This window comes from Lethenteron reissneri, chromosome 63, assembly GCF_015708825.2.
Source record: "Lethenteron reissneri isolate LAM-NWPU_2019-01 chromosome 63, ASM1570882v1, whole genome shotgun sequence".
Taxonomy (NCBI): Eukaryota; Metazoa; Chordata; class Hyperoartia; order Petromyzontiformes; family Petromyzontidae; genus Lethenteron; species Lethenteron reissneri.
In genome coordinates this window covers 5,207,827-5,224,264 of record NC_083841.1, presented here as the reverse complement: position 1 = coordinate 5,224,264, position 16,438 = coordinate 5,207,827, and the positions used below count along the sequence as shown (strand labels likewise).

At 48.6% G+C, this 16,438-nt stretch overlaps 1 protein-coding gene across 1 annotated transcript in view; it reads left to right on the top strand.

The window, feature by feature from the left end:
* The first annotated feature begins 1,378 nt into the window (after positions 1-1,378).
* LOC133358820 (BAI1-associated protein 3-like) overlaps positions 1,379-16,438 on the top strand; it is a 36,953-nt gene continuing 21,893 nt past the window's right edge. The window contains exons 1-5 of the mRNA XM_061577268.1: positions 1,379-1,417; positions 2,507-2,602; positions 10,897-10,956; positions 13,246-13,312; positions 15,752-15,875. Of these exons, the coding sequence (XP_061433252.1) occupies positions 1,379-1,417; positions 2,507-2,602; positions 10,897-10,956; positions 13,246-13,312; positions 15,752-15,875 (386 nt within the window). The remainder of the gene's footprint in view (positions 1,418-2,506; positions 2,603-10,896; positions 10,957-13,245; positions 13,313-15,751; positions 15,876-16,438) is intronic.

Sequence of the window (16,438 nt, the reverse complement as noted above, 5' to 3'; positions counted from 1 at the left end):
GTTTGTTGCTGGTCTCTTGGCACAGTGGGCTGGTGGGGTTCGGGGGAGGAGGGGTGCACTTTGCAGCCGTGAGAAAGACTCCAGATCAACAAATCAAAAAGAATCCGAGCTCAACCACCACCAACCCCCCAAGCCCATAGAGAGACAAACGCAGGAAATGACCCATTTCCCCACAACAAAATATGACGACAAATGAATCTTTAGACGCCAGGAAGATGAGAGAGAGAGACACGCAAAGTCCAAATCTACAGCAGCAGACGTAGTCAGGGTCGGGATCGAACCCGCGACCTCTTGTACACCAGGCGAGGTAGTTAACATCTCCTAGCCACCGTGATGATGATGAGAGAGAGAGACACGCAAAGTCCAAATATACAGCAGCAAACGTAGTCAGGGTCGGGATCGAACCCGCGACCTCCTGTACACCAGGCGAGGTAGTTAACATCTCCTAGCCACCGTGATGATGATGAGAGAGAGAGACACGCAAAGTCCAAATATACAGCAGCAGACGTAGTCAGGGTCGGGATCGAACCCGCGACCTCTTGTACACCAGGCGAGGTAGTTAACATGTAGTGTATAGTGGTGTAGTGTATAGTGGTGTAGTGTATAGTGGTGTAGTGTATAGTGGTGTAGTGTATACTGGTGTAGTGTATAGTGGTACGAGTAGTACGTGTATACGCTTTGTCTGCCGAGCGTCACGTGATCACAACTGATATACGAGTGCTTTGGATTATAAGCACGTTTCAGGAATGAATTATGCTCGCAATCTAAGTCTTAACTGTAATCATATAATAAAAACAAGCTTGAGCCTTCCCGCCCACCACAATTAGACACCGATTATCACGTGCCAAGTCTGCATGAAGCACACGTGCCGAGCAGTAAAACCATTCGAACACACGCAAACTGCTTGAATTCATCTTCTTGGTTCTTTCGGCAAAGTCACGTAGAATGGAAATAATAAAATAATAAAAATAAAACATAATAAAATTATTTTAAAGCTTTCGTGACTGCAGGGATTCATCTTCGTGGTTCTTTCGGTAAAGTCACGTAGAAGGGAAATAATAAAATAACAAATATAAAACATAATAAAATAATTCTCACGACGTTTCGGCCACAACGCAAGCAGCCGTCCGCAGGTAGGAGAACAGGTCTGTCGAGAAGACATACCTGTTTATTATTTTATTATTTCCAATCTACGTGACTTTACCGAAAGAACCAAGAAGATGTCCGTTTGCTCTTTGAGGATTATGGGTTGAGGGTGGGGGGGGGGTGATTGCTTGTGCTGAGTCTACCCCCCGGGTGAGCGGGTGACTAAAGGAGGAGATTGGGGGTGACTATTCACCCGCTCACCAACTCACTTTTGGCGACAAACCCCGGCCGCATGGGTTCGATTCCGGGACGCAGGGGTGAAGCATCGTCGGTGCCTCCTATTCAGGCCACGCGCTTTAAATGAGTGGTGTGTAATAAGTCAGCGCTTGGGGAGACAAAGGCGGCCGGGTGTGCAGTTCACCACACTGACGTCGCCCCAAATTAGCGCGCCGTGGCGGGCCTTAATAGGTGCTCGCTAACAGCACTTGCTTCAACAGTCTGTATAATGGATTTTATGTTGTGTGCGCGTGCGTACGTGTGTGTGTCTGTCTGTGTTTGTCTGTGTGTGTGTGTGTGTCTGTGTGTGTGTCTGTGTGTGTGTGTCTGTGTGTGTGTCTGTGTGTGTGGGTGTGTGTCTGTGTGTGGGTGTGTGTCTGTGTGTGTGGGTGTGTGTCTGCGTGTGTGTCTGTGTATTTGTGTGTGTCTGTGTGTCTGTGTGCGTGGGTGTGTGTCTGTGTGTGTGTCTGTGTGTGTGTCTGTGTGTGTGGGTGTGTGTCTGTGTGTGGGTGTGTGTCTGTGTGTGTCTGTGTGTGTGTCTGTGTGAGTGGGAGTGTGTCTGTGTGTCTGTGTGTGTGTCTGTGTGTGTGGGTGTGTGTGTGTCTGTGTGTGTGTCTGTGTGTGTGTCTGTGTGTGTGGGTGTGTGTCTGTGTGTGGGTGTGTGTCTGTGTGTGTGGGTGTGTGTCTGCGTGTGTGTCTGTGCATCTGTGTGTGTGTCTGTGTGTCTGTGTGCGTGGGTGTGTGTCTGTGTGTGTGTCTGTGTGTGTGTCTGTGTGTCTGTGTGTTTGTGTGTCTGTGTGTGTGGGTGTGTGTCTGTGTGTGAGTGGTAGTGTAGTGGTTAGCGCTACGCTGCGCTACGAACCTGACGACCTAGGTTCGATTCCCGCTCACGGCCAACACCGGTGACGATTATCCGAACCGGTTTCTGGGCCTCCCCTAGGTCGACTCAGCCTCAAATGAGTGCATGGTGCGGTGTGTAGTAAACATCGCCACTGGGGAGACAAAGGCGGCCGGGCGTGGTGCTGGCCACCCACCCCCTCGTGTGCCGTGCCGGCCTTCATAGCTGCTGCTCGCTAACAGCACTTGCCCCGACAGTCTGCTAAGGCTACACGGGGGATCTTTGTCTTTGTGTGTGTGTCCACAGAAGTTGCTCACGGAGTTGCTGTACTGCCTCAAGTACAGCACACTCGGAGGTTCCCAGGAGAACTTGAGCGAGGAGATACTCATCTACCTGGAACAGGTGACACTCACAAAGACCTCCTCCACAGCTCATTATCATCATCCTCAAACGTGAGCCTTATACTCTTTGGTTGTTTCGGTAAAGTCACGTTGGAAAAAAGAAAAATTGAATGAAAACAACTGAAATAAATTTCGATTTAAAGCTTTCGTGACTGCGGGGATTCATCTTCTTGGTTCTTTCAGTAAAGTCACGTAGAAGGGAAGTAATAAAATAATAAAAAATAAAACATTATAAAATACAATTCTCACGACGTTTCGGCCACAACGCAAGCAGCCGTCCTCAGGTGAAGACCAGGTCTGTCGGAAAGACAGCGTCTGAATGAGCACCACCATGCTTGGCAGCACATCGTGAGAATTGTATTTTATTGTTTTATTTTTATTATTTTATTATTTTCCTTCTACGTGACTTTACCGAAAGAACCAAGAAAACTGAAATAAAATTAAATCAAATCACGACGTTTCAACAACAGCTTGTCCTCACCTGATGAAGGATGCTTGTGTTGTGCCTGAAACGTCGTGATTTAATTTAATTTTAGTTTTGAATTAAAGCTTTCGTGACTGCAGGGATTCATATTCTTGGTTCTTTCGGTAAAAGTCACGTAGAAGGGAAATAATAAAATAATAAATATATAAAACAATAAAATTCTCACGACGTTTCGACTGCAACACAAGCAATCATCGTCAGGTGTAAAATCCACAGCAAGAAAATTTGAAACAAGTGGCGTTTTCTTCTTAACTTAACTTTTTACAAATTATCTTGCTGTGGATTTCACACTTGATGATGATTGCTTGTGTTGCAGTCGAAACGTCGTGAGAATTTTTATTGTTTCATATTCATATCATTTTATTATTTCCCTTCTACGTGACTTTACCGAAAGAACCAAGAATATGAATTCCAGTTGTTTTCATTCTAATTAAATTTTATTTATTTTAAAAAATTTCACCCACGTAACTTTACCGAAAAAAAAACAGGGCATGAATCCTCGCAGTCACGAAAACTTCCAATCTAGAACAAAATAAATAAGTGTACTGCAACAACAACAACAACAACGCGAATGCAGAACGTGTTGGGGTGGGTGTGGAGGGGGTGGAATATTTCGATTTAAAGCTTTCGTGACTGCAGGGATTCATCTTCTTGGTTTTTTCGGTAAAGTCACGTAGAATGAAACTAATAAAATAATAAAAATGAAACATAATTATTTCATCATGTTTTATTTTTATTATTTTATTACTTCCCTTCTACGTGACTTTACCGAAAAAACCAAGAAGAAGGGGTAGAATATGTTTCTTATCGTGAGCCAGGCTCCCTCCACTGCTTAGTGCAGGCCTCTTGCAAAGCCGTAGCGCTGTTGACGGCACGTGGCGTGTGAGTGATCCATGCCTCGCTGAGTCTTTGCCGGGAAGTCGGGGATTATTTGGAGCCCCATTGACATCCAGTGATGATTTATTTAGGGCCGTCCATAAATGACGTCACGCGATTTTGGACGATTTTTGACCCCCCCACCCCCCCCCCCCCCCTTCGTCACACGGCATCACGAAAAGTCAACCCCCCCCCCCCCCCTGTAAAATATGACGTCACAAAGCTCTGCCCCCCCCCCCCCCCCCCCCCAAAAAAAATCTATTAAACATGCTTCAAATCGCTTTAAACTATTGTAGTGCGTATTTAATGTGGCGCTGCACTCTGATGTTGTAGGAGAAAACATTTATGAAAAAGTCAATTCAGACGCTGTCTCCCCGACAGACCTGTTCTTCACCTGAGGACGGCTGCTTGCGTTGTGGCCGAAACGTCGTGAGAATTGTATTTTATTATGTTTTATTTTTATTATTTTATTATTTCCCTTCTACGTGACTTTACCGAAAGAACCAAGAAGATAGAACGTATATTTACACCATTGGAACCTCATTTGTCAGTTAAAAAATATGATAATTGTTTTTTTTACCCTTCTATCTGGCAACAAAACTGACACCTTTTTTACAAGGAGTCATGTTTGCATAGACTACACTACCTGCAGCCATAATGCAAACAAAAAACATAACGCTGATAATATATATTATATAGTGCATATATTATCAGAGTTATGTTTTTTGTTTGCATTATGACTGCAGGTATTGTGGTCTATGCAAACATGACTCCTCGTTAAAAAGGTGTCAGTTTTGTTGCCAGATAGAAGGGTAAAAAAACCATTATCAAGATAGAACGTGTTGTCTATATTTATTTAAAGTTACCCATTTTGATGTGACGTCACGCTTCTCACCCCCCCCCCCTCGTCACACATCGTCCCAAACGTCTGACCCCCCCCCCACCCTTTAGGTGCGTGACGTCATTTATGGACGGCCCCTTTTTTGGGATTGGGGGTAGGTGGGGCTACGAGTCAGAGGCAACTAGAAAAGCCAAAGCAAACCCAGGAGGCGGGGGTGGGGAGAGGGGCAAGGGGTGACACTCAAATCTCCGCACGGATGGATTCAATAATCTATTGCTATCGCTGCGAGTCGGGGTTCACGTATTTGTAATTGTACCACTCGCAGTCCCAGAAAACAACAAGTATAACCCGTAAAAACAAAGTTTTTCACTATAAATACTTTATATGCGTGGCGGCTAGAGTCCTCTCGTCCTCTGGCTTGAGATGTAAATAATTTTGTTTTGCCTAATAAGTGTCAAATTTTGGGAATTTTTTTTCACGAACATTAATTGTCACGCACAACGAGTCTGTGTGCAAAATGTCAGCTCGATTGGATCACGGGAAGTGGGTTAAAAAACGACCGAAAGATTTGCACGGTCGTAAGCGCGCAAGCAAGCACGCAAGCACGCAAGCAAGCAAGCGAACTTAATATAAAGGATTTAATAAGTATAACCCGTAAAAACAAAGTTTTTCACTATAAATCCTTTATATGCGTGGCGGCTAGAGTCCTCTCGTCCTCTGGCTTGAGATGGCTGCCACCTATGGGTCAGATGATTGTCTGCCAGTATTAAGCAATTGGTAATTAAATATTTAATTTGTTTTCCCTAAACGGTGTAACATTTTGGAAGAAAAAAAATTCACGAACATTAATTGTCTCGCACAACGAGTCTGTGTGCAAAATGTCAGCTCGATTGGATCACGGGAAGTGGGTTAAAAAACGACCGAAAGATTTGCACGGTCGTAAGCAAGCAAGCAAGCACGCAAGCACGCAAGCAAGCAAGCGAACTTAATATAAAGGATTTAAAAGTAAAACACGCACAGTCAGCGAATTCCACCTCCTGCATTAACATTCGCAACCCAGGGCAACGATGACCTGTCGTTTTGCTCCACGTACTTTGTTATGTAGGGTGTGTGTGTGTGCGTGTGTGTGTGTCTGTGCGTGTGTGTGTGAGTGCGCGTGTGTGTGCGCGTGTGTGTGTGTCTGGGTGTGTGGGTGTGTGGGTATGTGTGTGTGCGCGTGTGTGTGTATGTGCGTGTGTGTGTGCGTGTGTGTGTGCGTGTGTGTGTGTGTGCGTGTGTGTGTGCTCGTATCTGTGTGTGTGTGTGTGCGTGTCTGTGCGTGTGTGTGCGCGTGTGTGTGTGTGTCTCTGTGCGTGTGTGCGTGTGTGGGTGTGTGTGTGGGTGTGTGGGTGTGTGTGTGTGCGCGTGTCTGTGTGTGTGTGCGCGTGTGTGTGTCTGCGCGTGCGTGTGTGTGTGTCTTTGTGCGTGTGTGTGTGGGTGTGTGTGTATGCGCGTGTGTGGGTGGGTGTGTGTGTGTGCGCGTGTGTGTGTCTGCGCGTGCGTGTGTGTGCGTGTGTCTTTGTGTGTGTGTGCGTGTGTCTATCTGTGTGTGTGCGTGTGTATGTGCGTGTGTGTGCGTGTGTCTATGTGTGTGTGTGCCTGTGTGTGTGTGTGCGTGTGTCTATGTGTGTGTGTGCGTGTGTCTGTGTGTGTGTGTGCGCGTGCGTGTGTGTGTGCGTGTGTGACAAAGGCGGTCGGGCGTGGTGCTGGCCACCCACCCCCTCGTGTACCGTTCCGGCCTTCATAGGTGCTCGCTAACAGCACTTGCCCCTACAGTCTGTTAAGGCTATACGGGGGATCTTTGTCTTTGTGTGTGTGGAGCCGGTAGTGTAGTGGTTAGCACGCTGTGCTACGAACCCGGCCACGCGGGTTCGATTCCCGCTCACGGCCAAACACCGGTGACGATTTATCTGAATCTGTCGTGTGCCTCCGCTAGGTCGACTCAGCTTCAAATGAGCACATAATGCGGTGTGTAGTAAACATCGCCACTGGGGAGACAAAGGCGGCCGGGCCATGGTGCTGGCCAACCACCCCCTCGTGTGTGCCGTGCCGGCCTTCATAGGTGCTGCTCGCTAACAGCACTTGCCGCAACAGTCTGCTAGAGGCTACACGGGGGACCTTTGTCTTTGTGAGCGAGTGATGTGGTCAGCATCCAAGCAGCAGCAGCAGCAGCATGGGCATCATCGCTGAGAAAACTTTGCAAGACACCCTCCCGATAAAATCAACGAGGGGTCATGGTGGTTAATTTTTTCCTGGGTAATCAAGGCAAGTTGGGATACTTTGGACCCTTCAAAGTTAACGGATACTACTAATAAGAAGAAGAATTAACTAGTTATCTCGATTTAAAGCTTTCGTGACTGCAGGGATTCATCTTCTTGGTTCTTTCGGTAAAGTCACGTAGGTAAAAAATTTAAATGATACTGCAAATCTGGCTGTGACGGTCCCACCTGATGACGGAGACTTGTGTTGCCTCCGAAACGTCGTTATTTTTATTATTTTATTTTTATTAATTTTTATTTTTTTTACCTACGTGACTTTACCGAAAAAACTAAGAGCATCTTTCGGTAAAGTCACGTAGAAGGGAAATAATAAAATTCAAAAAATAATAAAGCAGCCGTCTTCTTCACCTGAGGACGGCTGCTTGCGTTGTGGCCGAAACGTCGTGAAAATTGTATTTTATTATGTTTAATTTTTTATTATTTTATTATTTCCCTTCTACGTGACTTTACCGAAAAAACCAAGAAGATGAACGAACAATCATCATTATATAATAATAGGTTTTTACCCTTTAATCTGGTGTCAGTTTTGGTGGCAGATAAAAGGTTCAAAACCTATTACTATAGCTTGCTACTGGCAAAGGAGGTCTCCTAATGTCAATGCTTACCCCGAGCTCTCAATACCCTGATAGTGCGCTGTTTTTGAGTTTAACGCCTTTTGGCGTCATCTTGGTCCAACATCAGTGGAGACTAGGCTCTAAGAAAAGCCGTCTCGGGTGTGGACCAATCAACTTTCAAGGACAGTGCATATCATTATCATTATGAGAGTTGTTTCTTTTTGTTTGCATTTTGACCGCTTGTGTTGTGGTTATTGCAAACATGATCCCTTGTATATAGGTGTCAGTTTTGTTGCCAGATAAAAGGGTCAAAACCTATTACTGTATATTGCTACTGGCAAATGAGGTCTCATAATGTAAATCATCATCATAATAATAGCCACAAGTGCCGATGCAATAATGTGAGAAGTCGATTTCATTCCACGTCATTTTACTTTTTAGGGAGCCTTTTCAATTCCCCATTGATCTCTTCCGCCTTTGACATTTGTTTCCTATTTCCACTTTTCATTTCCCTCTTAAACTCGCAAACTCACGACCTCTCAATTTCCATGAAACGTGTCACGTGCCAATTCTTCCTGTTTCCGTGATTGTGACGTCGATCAAATCCACAGGCCCCCCTCGGATATAGAAACGCGCATTGAGATTCATTCGATTAATTTGGCCCTCTTATAAATGTCCAAACGACGGGGTCCACTTCGTTGAGCTGTCCTTTGTGGCCAGGTCGCTTCTAAAGATTCAGTTGATTCATCAGTGGGGCTTTGCCTGGTCGGATTGGGATGGTTTAGTGTTGTATTTGCTTGGGAGATTTGTTTAATTCCCGTGTACTTTGAACTCCCATCGCGTGTTTGTACCGCTTGTTGTTGTAACCTTCTTTCCACGTGGGCACATGGGTTCAACTCCTGGTATGTGTGTCTCTCCATATTTTAAGGGTCTGGGTTCAACTCCTGGTCTGGGTGTCTCTCCGTATATTGAGTGCCTGGGCTCAATCCCTGATTTTGGTATTTCTCTGAAAATTAATGGTTCCAGTTTCAGTTCCTGGTTTGGGTGTCTCAACTGGGATTAAGCATCTGGGTTCAATTCATTGGCTGGTTTTCTCTAGAGATTAACCGTCTGGATAAAATTCCTGGTCTGGGTGTCTCTCCGTATATTAAGTGCCTGGGCTCAATCCCTGATTTTGGTATTTCTCTGAAAATTAATGGTTCCAGTTTCAGTTCCTGGTTTGGGTGTCTCAACTGGGATTAAGCATCTGGGTTCAATTCATTGGCTGGTTTTCTCTAGAGATTAACCGTCTGGATAAAATTCCTGGTCTGGGTGTCTCTCCGTATATTAAGTGCCTGGGCTCAATCCCTGATTTTGGTATTTCTCTGAAAATTAATGGTTCCAGTTTCAGTTCCTGGTTTGGGTGTCTCAACTGGGATTCAGCATCTGGGTTCAATTCATTGGCTGGTTTTCTCTCCAAAGATTAACCGTCCATCTGGGTTAAATTTTTGGTCTGGGTTCTCTCTCCGTATGTTAAGGGTTCTGGGTCCAATTCCCGGTCTCAAAATGTCTCTGGAGATGAAGCGTCTAGTTTCAGTTCCCTGGTTCGGGTGTCTCCATATTTTAAGGGTCTGTGTTCAATTTGGGGCCGCGGTATTTTTCTGGAATTCAAGGGACTAGTTTCAGTTCCTGGTTCGGTGTCTCTCCAATGATTAAGGGTCTTGTGTTCAATCGCAGATCTGGGTGTCTGTGTACGAGTGCATGGGTCCCTAGGTCGACTCAGCCTCAAATAAGTACCCGTAGTGGTGTGTAAACATCGCCAAGTGTGGTGCTGGCCACCCACCCCCTCGTGTGCCGTTCCGGCCTTCATAGGTGCTCGCTAACAGCACTTGCCCCAGCAGCCTGTTAAGGCAATACGGGGGATCTTTATCTTTGTTCTCTGCATGCCTGTGTATTTTATCACGTGGTCGACTCAGCCTCAAGTTGAGCACCTGGTGCGGTGTGCCGCTAGGGAGGCAAAGGTGGCCAGGGGTGGAACGTGCACTGCTCACCCGTGCCGGTCTTCGCAGGTGCTCCTGGCTATCAGCCAGAGGTCGCAACCGGGTACCCGATACCCGTACCCTGCCCGATACCCGGCTACCCGTACCCGGCCGGGTACGGGTACCCGTTTGCGACCCTGGTGCGGCCGGCTACGGGTACGGGTAGGCCGTGAGTCACTGGTGAGTCACTGTTTGTCACTCATTTCGGGTAGGGTACGGGTACGGGTAGGGAACGGGTACCCGTACCCGGACGGGTACGGGTAGCCGTTTGCAACCCTGGTGCGGCCGGGTAGGGGTAGGCCGTGAGTCACTGGTGAGTCACCGTTTGTCACTCATTTCGGGTAGGGTACGGGTACGGGTAGGGAACGGATACCCTTACCCGGCCGGGTACGGGTACGGGTAGCCGTTTGCGACCCTGGTGCGGCCGGGTACGGGTACGGGTAGGCCGTGAGTCACTGGTGAGTCACCGTTTGTCACTCATTTCGGGTAGGGTACGGATACGGGTAGGGAACGGGTACCCGTACCCGGCCGGGTACGGGTACGGGTAGCCGTTTGCGACCCTGGTGCGGCCGGGTACGGGTAGGCCGTGAGTCACTGGTGAGTCACCGTTTGTCACTCATTTCGGGTAGGGTACGGGTAGGGGTAGGGAACGGGTACCCGTACCCGGCTGGGTACGGGTACCCGGCCGGGTACGGGTACGGGTAAGGAATCAAAACCCGTTTGCGACCTCTGCTAACAGCACTTGCCCCTAATAGCCTGTTCCTTGGGCTATACGGGTGACATACTCTTAGGTTTATTCGGTAAAGTCACGTAGGTAAAAATAAAAAAATATATAATAGAAATAAAAATAGAAATAAAGTAATAAATCACGACGTTTCGGAGGCAACACAAGTCTCCGTCATCAGGTGGGACCGTCACAGCCAGATTTACTGTCTTAAGTGATGAAAGAAATCCAAGAGGCGAGCCCTTAAATGCAAGTTAAGGGAGTGGGGGGGGAGGGGCTTGTCTGAATGTGGTAGCCAGGGGTATATGACCTGATGGTTATATTTTTTTAATTAATTTTCACCTACGTGACTTTACCGAAAAAACCTAAGAGTATGAATCCTTGCAGTCACGAAAGCTTCCAATCTAGAATTATACGGGTGACCTTTAACCCCCCGCCCCCCCCCCCCCCCGTGTGTCTTTGCCACGTGTCCTTGCACAGGCGTTCGGCTGCAGCACTGAAGTCATGCAGGCAGCGCTGGACAGCGTCAAGAATGCCAAGGTGAGGAAGGTGACCCCTCGCTTCATTGCCATCACTATTAGTTAGGGGGCCACGGTGGCTAGGAGATGTTAACTACCTCGCCCGGTACGCAGGAGGTCGTGGGTTTGATCCCGACCTTGACGCCTGCTATATTTTTGGAGTTTGCGTGTCTCTCTCATCATCATCATCACGGTGGCTAGGATATGTTAACTACCTCGCCTGGTACGCAGGAGGTCGTGGGTTCGATCCCTACCCTGATGCCTGCTGTATTTTTGGAGTTTGTGTGTCTCTCATCATCATCATCACGGTGGCTAGGAGATGTTAATAACCTCGCCTGGTACGCAGGAGGTCGTGGGTTCGATCCCTACCCTGATGCCTGCTGTATTTTTGGAGTTTGTGTGTCTCTCATCATCATCATCACGGTGGCTAGGAGATGTTAACTACCTCGCCCGGTACGCAGGAGGTCGTGGGTTCGATCCCGACCCTTGATGATGCCTGTTATATTTGGAGCTTACGTGCCTCCCATCATCATCATCATCACGGTGGCTAGGAGATAATAACTACCTCGCCTGGTGTACAGGAGGTCGTGGGTTCGATCACTACCCTGACGCCTGCTATATTTTTGGAGTTTGCGTGTCTCTCTCTCTCATCATCATCACGGTGGCTAGGAGATGTTAACTACCTCGCCTGGTAGACAGGAGGTCGTGGGTTCGATCCCTACCCTGACGCCTGCTATATTTTTGGAGTTTGCGTGTCTCTCTCTCTCATCATCATCACGGTGGCTAGGAGATGTTAACTACCTCGCCTGGTAGACAGGAGGTCGTGGGTTCGATCCCTACCCTGACGCCTGCTATATTTTTGGAGTTTGCGTGTCTCTTTCTCTCCCCTGTGGTTCGCGTGGATTTTTTTCTCCGGGTTCCTCCGGTTTCCCCCCGCCACTGTTATAAACGTGCGTTTAAGAGTCATTTGGCTGCTATGAATGTCCACATTGCGACATTGATGACGATGATGATGAGGAGCCACTTGGGCTGAGCTATCATTTGTGATGGGCCAGGTCGCTTCTGAAAACGAAATAGCTCAGTGGGGCCTTCCACCTGGAAAAATACAATTTTAAAAAGTGGCAATCATAGGAACGATCATCACAGCGAGTTGCCAATGCTGCGACATCGCCACCCAACTTGTCACGATGGGATTGACCTCTGACCCTGGTCCAACACCATGTGAGACTCGGCTCTAAGAAAAGCTGTCTCGGGTGTGGACCAATCAACTTCAAGGACAGTGCATATCATTATCATCATCAGAGTTGTTTCTTTTTGTTTGCATTTGACTGCTTGTGTTGTGGTTATTGTAAACATGATGCCTTGAATAAAGGTGTCAGTGTTTGTACCATTTGAAAGGGTAAAAACCTATTACTATATTTTGCCACTGGTAAAGGAAATGTCTCATAGTGTAAATGCTTACTCCGAGCTCTCAATACTCTGATAGTGCGCTGTGTTTGAGTTGTACGCCTTTTGGCGTCATCTGGTCCAACACCAATGGAGACTAGGCTCTAAGAAAAGCTGTCTCGGGTGTGGACCAATCAACTTCAAGGACAGTGCATATCGTTATCATCATCAGAGTTGTTTCTTTTTGTTTGCATTTGACTGCTTGTGTTGTGGTTATTGCAAACATGATGCCTTGTATAAAAGTTTTTGTACCAGTTTAAAGGGTAAAAACCTGCTACTACACATCAAGTGTTCATGCAAGTTACAGCCGTTTTGCCACTTCTCTGCTGGATTAAGGTCTTGACCTACACCGTGTCGGCCAAGGGTGGGGGTGAGCGTGGGGGGGGGGTGGGTTTGGATGCTTCACCATACTTCACCAGGCTGGTGAGTGCGCGTTGGTTGACGGTGGGCAGGACGGATTTCTGCAGAGATGGCTTCATAGCGCGGTGCGCTAACCGCTGCACCACCGCTCCCCGCACATACGCACACTAGAAAGAGATTCCTCAGCTTGTAGCCTGTAACAGACTGTAGGGGCAAGTGCTGTTAGCGAGCACCTATTAAAGGCCGGCGCGGCACACGAGGCGGTGTGTGGCCAACACCACGCCCGGCCGCCTTTGTCTCCCCAGTGGCGACGTTTACTACACACCGCAACAGGTACTAATTTGAGGCTGAGTCGACCTAGGGGAGGCCGACGACAGATTTAGAAGTTCGGAACACACGAGGGAGGGAGGTGGGTGCCCAACACCACCAACCACCACCGCCACTACCACCACCACGCCCGACCGTCTTTGTCTCCCCACCCCTCTCCCCTGCCCCCCAATCTCAGGCTCCAGTTTTCCAAGTGCGGCTGCTTCTGGGAGGGGCGACCGGGTTGCAGAACAAGAGCGTGGACGGTGAGGAAGTAGTGTGGTAGCTGTTAGCGCGTTACCGCTACCAACCCGGCGAGCCGAGTTTGATTCGCGCTCACGCCCACCTACACCGGTTTCAAGTTCAAGTTCGTTTATTAGGTGTAGCCCTGTGAGCCATTCGGCTCTTGAATCGGGTGCAACCGCAACAAACAAAAAACAAAAACACGAACAAGAAAACATCTTAAATTGAATATGCGACTGAGTGCAAACAGAAAATCCAAGAAAAGACAGCAAAATATTGCAGAAAAAGCACCGTACACAAAAATGTGCATGGCGGCCATTTTCTGAACACGGGCCTAGGCCTACTTGCCTAGGGTCGGCTTGGGACCTCCAATGAGTACCTTTGGTGTGCGTTGTGTTGTAAACATCGCTACTGGAGAGGCAAAGTTGGCCGGGCGTGGTGGTGCTGGCCACACACACCCTCGTGTGTGCCACTGTGCCGGCCTTCATAGGGTGATGCCACTCGCTACTAACAGCACTTGCCCCAACAGTCTGTTGGGGCTATACAGGGGATCTTTGTCTTTGTGTCTTTGTCTTCGTAGGCGCTACTCGCTATCCCAGCACTTGCCCCAACAGTCTGTTGAGGCTATACGGGGGATCTTTGTCTTTGTGTTTGTCTTGGGAGGTGCTACTCGCTACTAACAGCACTTGCCCCAACAGTCTGTTGAGGCTATACGGGGGATCTTTGTCTTTGTGTCTTTGTCTTGGGAAGTGCTACTCGCTACTAACAGCACTTGCCCCAACAGTCTGCTGAGGCTATACGGGAGATCTTTGTCTTTGTGTCTATGTCTTTGGGAGGTGCTACTCGCTACTAACAGCACTTGCCCCAACAGTCTGTTGAGGCTATACGGGGGATCTTTGTCTTTGTGTCTATGTCTTCGTAGGCGCTACTCGCTACTAACAGCACTTGCCCGGACGGTCTGTTGAGGCTATACGGGGATCTTTGTCTTTGTGTTTATGTCTTCGTAGGCGCTACTCGCTACCCCAGCACTTGCCCCAACAGTCTGTTGAGGCTATACGGGGGATCTTTGTCTTTGTGTCTATGTCTTAGGAGGTGCTACTCGCTACTAACAGCACTTGCACCGACGGTCTGTTGAGGCTATACGGGGGATCTTTGTCTTTGTGTCTATGTCTTTGGGAGGTGCTACTCACTACTAACAGCACTTGCACCGACGGTCTGCTGAGGCTATACGGGGGATCTTTGTCTTTGTGTCTATGTGTCCTCCGTACCACCCTCGCTAACCCCACGAACCCCCTTTTTCCGCGTCATCTTTCCGCTCGCCTGGCCCTCCAGTTAGGGGAAGCTGCCGATTTTTGAAGCGTAAACAGGAACATCGTCAAAAACAACAAAAAACTTTCGTTGTTTGGGAGGTATTTTAAGGCAACTGGGTCGTCGCCGTTTTATCGGACGACTCGTTTTGCCGACGAATCTCGGATCTACGATTTTTTTTATATATTTGATCATTTTCCGGGCCCCCCCCCGGATTTCAAAGTATGGCTTTCTCAATTTGTCCTCCCCCGTCGATGGATCGGTGGGAAAACAAGAGATTCACAGCTCATCGGATTTCTCCCTCCAGTGCAAATAAACATTCTGATCCTGATCTGGACCCTGGTCACTCTTCACCGTCGGGGTTCGTAACACGGCTGTCCCCAAAGTGATCGTCCGTGCGGCGATGCCACCCAGACAATGTATCATATCATGAACCTATAGAGACACACGGAGATACACAGAGACTCATTGAGACACGTGGAGATACATACACCCTCATAGAGACACGTGGAGATACATATACACTCATAGACACATGGAGATAGATACAGACTCATAGAGACACATAGAGACACACAGAGATGCACAGAGGTACACAGAGACTCATTGAGACACGTGGAGATACATACACACTCATAGACACATGGAGATACATACAGACATGGAGATACATACAGACCCATAGAGACACATAGAGACACACAGAGATACACAGAGGTACACAGAGACTCATAGAGACACATGGAGATACATACACACTCATAGAGACACGTGGAGATACGTACAGACTCATTGAGACACGTGGAGATACATATACACTCATAGACACGTCGAGATAGATACATACTGATAGAGACACGTGGAGATACATACCTGACTCGTAGAGACACGTGGAGATACATACACACTCATAGAGACACATCGAGATATATATACACTCGTGCTGGCTCGGGTGTGGCAGTGGAAACACCATCAGGACCGTGAGAGCCTCGAGCTGGCTCGGGTGTGGTGGTGGAAAAAGGGTACCAAGTTGTTTCTCACTGACCCCCCACCCACCCCCCCCCCACCCCCTGCCTCCCCCCAACCCCCCACCCCCTGCCCCCCCCCACCCCCCACCCGCCCCCCACCCCCTGCCCCCCCCATATCGCCCGCAGGCCCCAGCCGCCCCTACTTGACGCTGTGCCTGGGGGGGCAGGCGGAGGCGAGTGACGCGGGCGGCCTGCAGCGGAGCGCCGTCAGGGAAGGTCCCCAACCCACGTGGAACCAGAACTTCATCGTGTACGCAGCAGCAGCCCCCCCCCCTAGCTACACACTTACCCTGCACCCCCCCCCCTCTCTAGCCACATACTTAGCCTGCACCTCCCCCCCCCTAGCCACACACTTGCCCTGCACCCCCCCCCCCACGACACCACCAACCCCCCTCCCCACACTTCTCCTGCCCCCCCCCCGACACCACCAACCCCTTCCCCCCCCCCGCCCCCGACACCGGGTATCACGATGACCTCTTGAACTTTCGCTAGGGGTGCCTTGCAGCGGTGGTGAGATGTTAACTACCTCGCCTGGTTTGCAGAAGGTCGTGCGTTTCGTATGTGAGTCTCTTGGTCTCTATGTGAGTGTACAGGTCTCTGTGTGAGTCTTTGGGTTTCTATGTGGGTCTATGGGTCTCTGTGTGAGTCTATGGGTCTCTGTGTGAGTCTATGGGTCTCTGTGTGAGTCTATGGGTCTTTGTGTGAGTCTATGAGTCTCTGTGTGAGTCTATGGGTCTCTGTGTGAGGCTATCGTTCTCTGTGTGAGTCTATGGGTCTCTGTGTGAGTCTATGGGTCTCTGTGTGAGTCTATGG